We start from the raw sequence: 7,232 nt of genomic DNA, 5'->3' as shown, positions 1-7,232 counted from the left end.
AAAAAAAAAAAAGAAATGGAATAAGTGATGCCACAAGAGAACTGACTATGAAGAACTGTACTGCAACAAACGTGAAAACCTGGAAGAAATGGACAGATACCTAGAAACACATTAACTGCCCAAATAATATCTGACGTAGAAAATCTTAACAAACCCATCACAAAAGGAGAAACTGAACAGGTCATCAAGAAAAAAAAAACTACCAGTAGTCTTTTGTATGGGCGCTCTGGTGCCTAAGGCATTTGACTGCTAATCAGAAGGCTGGCAGTTCAAATCCACCAGCCACTCCTCAGAAAGAAGGTTGGTTAATCTACTTCCATAGTGATAGCGCCTCGGAAATCCAAGGAGGGGTTGCTATGAGTTGGGTCCAACTAGATGGCAGTGAATTTGGTTTGGTTTTTGTTTAGTCTTTTGTATGGCTGAATTGTTATTTAAGCAGTACCACCCTACTGGGAAACATTTTTAATTACTTCCAATTTTTCTCCATTACAGAGTTCCACAAGAGGCTGAGAAGTAATAATAATTTTAAAAAAATTCACTGCCAGTGAGTTGATTTCGACTCATAGCGACCCCCTTTGGGTTTCTGGGGCTGTAAATCTTTCCCGAAGTAGACTGTCCAGTCTGCCTTCCCTGGAGGGCTGGTGGGCTGGAACTGCCAACCTTCTGGTTAGCAGTCAAATGCACTAAGGCACCAGAGCTCCTTAAGGAGTGATATAGACTTAAAAAAAGAAAAACAAACAAACAAAAAACACTAACTACCTTTCGACTCAGCTATAGCTGCAAAATTATTAAAAAAAAAAAAAAAGAAGAAGAAGAAAGAAAAGAAAAAGAAAAACCGCAGGCTTTTGGGTGGAAGACGGACGCCTCAGCGATTTTCCTTTACTCGTCAGACGGGATTCGCCTAACTGGGTAATTAAGGATGCAGAGGCTAGTGTCTCCTACTACGCAGGCGTGCAGAAGGTGGGTGGCGGGGACTCGGAAGCTCGTGCAAATACCGGCGTGCGCAAAAAGGAACAAAAATCAAAGAGGCGGGATTTCCTGCCCTAAAGTCTACTTTTGGCTCCACCCCTCTAGACTGCTTGTTGGTCAGATATCTTCAACCCGATTGGTCCGAGGGCCAAAGGACTGGGACTGCCCAAGGATATGCCTGCTTCCGGAGCCGCGGTAAGATCGACTAACTGTGATGCCGCTTTCAGGCATTGTTTAGGACATGCCCATGGGGCCATGAGGGGTTTTGTACAGTAACTGAAGCTGCTGAGAGTTCAACTAGAAGTTTCGAAGATGCCACCCAAAGGAAAGAGCGGTACTGGAAAAGGGGGAAAAGGTAGAGCGGCCAGAGCAACAAAGGAGAATGGGAATGTGTTAGGAGAGAGAGGAGGGAGCAGATAGGTGACCCTCAGAGTCTGGGACAAAGACTGCAGGTGGTTGTGGTCCCACGATGCTGCTAATGATTTTATCTGAGTCCCTTAGGACAAATGCTTAGAGGCTTAGAAAGGACACATGGAAGAGGGGCTACTACAGTTGGGATATGGTGCAGGGACCGTCCTGGTGGGTGGTAGAAGCTGGTGGATGCGATTACTTGGGGTTGCTATTTCAAGGATTATTGTAGTTGTAAAATTTAATCTTATCAAAAGTCAGCAATAAAAAGAAGTACACATTTATTATGTTCCTTAAAGTTCCTTTTAAAGTTTGCAGAATGTCATCCCCACCATCAGGAAAGGGTTCCTTTATCCATTGAACAGAAATATATTTGTCAGGCACAGTGCTGAGCGCCGAGTATATAAAAATAAGACACAGCTCTTGCTCTTAAGAAGCTCCAGAATGAGGAAAGTAGAAATAGTAACCAAAACCAAAAACCCACTGCCATAGAGTCGATTTCGACTCATAGTGACCCCTGTTGGGTTCCAAGGCTATAAATATTCAGGGAAGTAGATTGCCTCATCTTGTTCCCCTGGAGCAGCTGGTGGGTTTGAACCACGACCTTCTGGTTAGCAGCCAAATGCTTTACCCACTGTGCCACCAGAGCTCCTTTTTAGAAGGGACTGAGTAGGAATATTGAGAGTGGTTGAGGTTTGGAATAGCCATGGAGGATAATGGGAGAGGGATGACAGAAACATAAATAAAAGGTTTGCTCTCGGGGCTGAGAGCCAGACTGAGATTGAAGACCATGAATTTGTAGAAGGCATGATCTGTATAGTGATGATTTACCATAACAACCATGATTTATCATGCAATTGGCAGGATATAGAACTGTAAAGAGCTAGCTGTAGTCTTGAGCCAAGGTTAAGGTTTAATAGGGCAATTATAGTAGAAAGGTAGCAACACAAGGGACTTAATGGTGGGTGCCAGTGGGAATGCAGTTCAAATGATCCAGCATGAGGTCCACACTGGGAAGAGAGGGAGAAGTCTGATGATCTGGGAGAACATAGCAGGATAAAGGGACTCGGGGAAGGGGTTTCTGTGAGGTCAGAGAGCCAGTGTTACGGGAATGAAGAATGAAAGAGCTGGAAGGATAGGAGGTTGTATCCAGAGACTAGTTCTGAGTGGCACAGTTCCATTGGGTGCCCCTGGAAGCAGGTGGCCTAGAGAGAAAGGCATGGGCATTCAGGAAGAAAGTCCAGAACTGTGAGGTTAACTTGGTGGATGATTCCTCAGTGTACATGGTAAGGTCATCCAAGATGTTGGCAAGAGTGAGGATGGAGCAGAAGCCTGAAATAATGCCAGAGTTCTTGGTAAATCAGAGAGTGAGGTGGCAATCAAAAGATGACAGCATCCAGGAGGGGAAAGGATGGGATAACTGGAAGGTATCATCTTTCAAGATTGAACACACAACATCCAGAAACTTTTGAATTGGTGTGTGTTTTGCTGTCTGTATTCTCAACAACAAAAAAAAAATTAAATGAATATACAGCAAATTCAGTTAAGAGTTTAACAAAATTTTGACAGCATTTTTTCAGGCTTTTGGTAGTATTTCTGGGTTTCAGTTCAGTTGGACATTTCTTGAACACCTGTCGTGGGACAGGCACTGTACTAGGCATTAGAGATACTAAGATGTGTAAGATGGAGTCCCCTGCTTAAAACTTTTCAATGGCTCCTTGTTACCTAGAGGATGAGTTCTAACTTCCCTTAAAGGGGCCCAAAGACCCTTCATGTCCTGCTCCTTACCCATCTCTTCAGTCTCATCTTATAGTACTCACACCTCATATTTTGTTTCAGCTATACAATTTCCTATACATACCATGCTATTTTCCAGTGTCTTCTTGTGTTTTCTTTCTTTAGCTAGTCAGCTCCTATTCATCCAGCAGTGCTTCCCTGCCTGGCCAGAACGTCTCTCTCTGCTTCCACAGGCCCTTGTCTATAATTGTCTCATTGCACCAAATGCTTTCTATTTAAATGATCTCTTTATATATCTATCTTTCCCACTAGAATAGAAGTTCCCTGAAGGAGAGTGTCATACTTACTCTTCATTGTGTCTCCAGTGCCAGGCCTTTAGTAGTTACTTAGGAAATGTTTATTGAGCTGAGTACTTAATCTGACAGTAGTTTCAGAAATAGCAGCCTCTAACAGTCAGTAGGTGCCACTGGCCAAGAAGTTGACATAATAGTAAAACATAAGATGCTGCCAATGGTGATTAACCTCAATATTAATAACTTTTCTTATGAAAACATCAGTGGGCAATGTATTAGACTCCAGAAATTTGAAGATGAACATATCCTTTTGACAAATATGGGTGGTGACAAAGTTGATCTTTATTTAAAATATATTTTTAGACTTTACATATAAGACTTGTGAGTGATTAAATATGTAGTTGTAGTATTTATTAAGGAGCTCTGGTAGCATAGTGCCTAAGGCACTTGACCGCTAACCAAAAGGCTAGCGGTTCAAACCCACCAGCCACTCCTCAGAAGGAAGGTTGGGTAATCTACTTCCATAGTGATACTGCCTCGGAAACCCAAGGAGGGGTCGCTATGAGTCAGATGCGACTCGACAGCACATAACAAGCATTTATTAGAAATTTTTCAAGAGCTCAGAGATTTTCTCTGAGAAGGTAGGATTTGAATTTGGGTCCAGAAAATCTAGATTCAGCTTCTGGAGCTCTTATTCACTATTAGCACACAAGTTTATGTATCCAGTTCCCAGGATGGTTTATGTAGAGCATGAATTTCCTGTTTTAAGACAGGTGAGTCATCTTCAGGTCTGGAACTGAACTCACCCCCATGGCTCAACTTTCAGCCAAATGATAGGCCTAAAAGGTGAATAGTAACACTAGGGAAGTATACACTCCTAGAATAATCAACATACAAGATCAAAAGGGCATCATTTGCCCAGGGATAAAGCTCAGAAGGTAGGAAGGGATAAGAAAGAAGGATGAAGGGAAACGGTAAACACAGAGGAAGTAAGAAGAGTACTGTTACATTGTGGGGATTGCAATCAATGTCACAAACCAAAATGTATGAATTGTTGAGTGGAGAACCAATTTGCTCTGTGAACTTTCACTTAAATCACAACAAAAAGTTTTGTTTGCTTAGGGAAGGGAACTCACTTCGTAGGTTACTGGGAAGGGGAGGGGATAATTTCAGACTAGTTGGGGGCCGAATGCGGAGTTGGGTAAGGGGAGGGATGGTATGGAAAGAGTCTGTGACCAGCATGATAACATTGGAGAAACAGAGGACACTGAATTGTGCACATAAGAGACGACAGAGGCTAATACCAGTATTCACAATACTGCATTACCATTAACACCAAACACCAGGATACAGGATACACATAGACAACAAGATCAAATGGGGGTCAGTGAACAGGAATATACTCTAGACCAATGACAGAGTCAGCTGAGGCTAATACTAGTGATATAAAATACCCACAATCATTATTGAAGCAACAGAAGACAGGCATGTAACTATCCCTCATAGACAGCCTGACACTGTGGGAGAGCCACTGGATCTACTGACTCAGGACCATAGTATTAGGGGACACCAGACTCAATTGGCACAACAAAATACATAAAAATCTTGTTCCACAACCTACTTTATAGTGAGTAGTGACTGAGGTCTTAAAAGCTTTTGAGTGGCCATCTAAGATGCAGCTAATGGTATCCTATCATTGGAAGCAAAGAAGAGTAAAGAAAACCAAGGGCATTTGGAAACAATCAGCCCTAGGACATGATGGACCTCAAGACCAGAAGAACTAGATGGTGCCCACCCAACAATGCCAACCACTCAGGAAGTGATCAAAACTGGAGATCCTGGATAAGGTGGGAGGAAAAACAAGGAACAAAATCTAAAAACACAATAATGACCAGAACTACTGGTCAGATGGAATCTGGTGGGACCCCCAAGACTGTGGCCCTGGGATACATTTCAGGCCTGGGATAAAACTCACTCCCAAGGGCTGGCTCTCAGCCCAACAGAACACGTAACCTAGGGCGATGCATCCACCTACTCTACAGAGATACATCCCATGGAGCAGTTGGCCATGGGGCAGTAGAAGGGCAACATTCACAAGGAGGAAAAGCTGGACAGACAGGAGTACATAACTAAGAAGGACATAGGGAGAGGGGAGTTACTGGGAAGGGAGAGGAGGAGAGTGGGTTAGGGTTGGGGATGGTAACTGGGGAGTGAAACCAAATGTACATGAAAGGTTGATGTAAAATTCTCTGTAAATTTGCACCTAAAGCACAATAAAAAAAAGAAACATAAAGTGTCTTTAAGCAACCAAAGTGCATTCACCAAAAAAAAAAAGGCAAGTCACATATTAATTTAATTTGATGTAGCAAAGGGTTTAGCAAAGTTCCCTTTAAATACGTGGTGTGATGATGGGGAAGTATCAACTCCTGTTGTGAGTTATACTTTTCTATAAATAATGAGGTACAGTTTAAATGAGTACCTGTCATCTTCTCCAAAGGGGGAGCAGCCTCTGGGAATGACAATGCTGAGAAGACGACACAGGGTCCCAAAGGTGGTGGCAATGCAGTAAAGGTAAGTTGTTATTTCCTTTTTTATTCATGTTAAATATAAATTAACATAAATTGTACACATAAAAGGAGAAGACAGGCCTGCTGACACAGAGGAAGAGCGCTCAGAGCAACAGTCCCATGAAGCTTTATTTCTAATTGAAGACAACACAATATCCAGTAGTGGAATTGTTACATGACAGCACATAACACACCTGCTTGTCTGTGTACTGACTATGATCCCATGCAAGTAAGATTTTATCCTAAGGTTGTGAAAGTAAGGAGCATTTTTAAAAGCCTATGTTAAGGCAGAGTTGAGCTATACTGATAATTGCATTTGAGTCTGGAACAGTAAGTCCCTGACACAGATTGAAGTAGGTACAGGACCTCATGAGCATCACTTAAGGAGAAGGGGACCAGAGAGGTTAGGTAGATACATCCAAGCCCCTGCTGGCATACCCAACGAAGTGAGAGTCTGGACCTGTTCCAGGGAGCCATCCATATGGTACTGGGCGTGCATGATGAGGAAGATACATTGCATGGTCTTTGCTTTGCAGTGGTCCACCCTAGATGCCAGTTCTTCTCCAGAGTCTGGGTTACTTTTCCACAGGTTGACGAGAGACCGTGGTTCTCACTTGATGTTGAAATTTAAGATGGGTATGTCTTGTGACCACTGTTCATAAGTGACCTTTGAGTATTTTTGACAAGGTAGCATTTTCATATTGGGAGCAACCTTCCAGATTTTAAGAGTGTACAGGGAAGAGCCCAGGCTCTTGGCACTATTCTCAATCACCTGGTGGTGTCCCTGCCATCAGCCCAGGAGAATCTACCTGCTCAAGCACATCCTCACTCAGCCATCCCACAAACTGTCAAGCACCAGGCCTTTTCTAAGTGGTACAATAGGGAAAACAAAATTAGATAAGGTAAGCCCTTGTGCAATTTAAGTTCTAGTAAGGAGAAATGTAATAAACAGTAAAAGACAAACATGTCAGTGTCAGATAGTCATAAACTAGGTAACAGGATGGAGCATGCTGGTTCATTACTTGTGACAAATATGTCAGTATAAAATGTTAATAGAAGGAACTAAGTATGGAGTATATGAAAATTCTCTGTACTAATGTCACAATTTTTCTATAAATCTAATAAAGCTATTCTAAAAGTTTATTAAAAAATTAAAATTTTATCAACTGGGGAATGGATAACCAAACTATGGTACATACACACAATGGAATACTATGCAACGCTAAAGAATAATGTAGAATCTGCAAAACACTGCATA

General features: G+C 42.3%; 1 protein-coding gene across 1 annotated transcript in view; it reads left to right on the top strand.

Moving 5' to 3' along the window:
* Positions 1–1,281: 1,281 nt before the first annotated feature.
* Positions 1,282–7,232, top strand: part of PIN4 (peptidylprolyl cis/trans isomerase, NIMA-interacting 4) — a 25,960-nt gene continuing 20,009 nt past the window's right edge. The window contains exons 1-2 of the mRNA XM_007957561.2: positions 1,282–1,324; positions 5,905–5,978. Of these exons, the coding sequence (XP_007955752.1) occupies positions 1,282–1,324; positions 5,905–5,978 (117 nt within the window). The remainder of the gene's footprint in view (positions 1,325–5,904; positions 5,979–7,232) is intronic.

This window comes from Orycteropus afer, unplaced genomic scaffold, assembly GCF_000298275.1.
Source record: "Orycteropus afer afer isolate SDZICR_OR568_19922 unplaced genomic scaffold, OryAfe1.0 scaffold00761, whole genome shotgun sequence".
NCBI classification, from domain to species: Eukaryota; Metazoa; Chordata; class Mammalia; order Tubulidentata; family Orycteropodidae; genus Orycteropus; species Orycteropus afer.
Note: the sequence above shows the minus strand (reverse complement) of the source record. Positions and strands in the feature narration are given on the sequence as shown.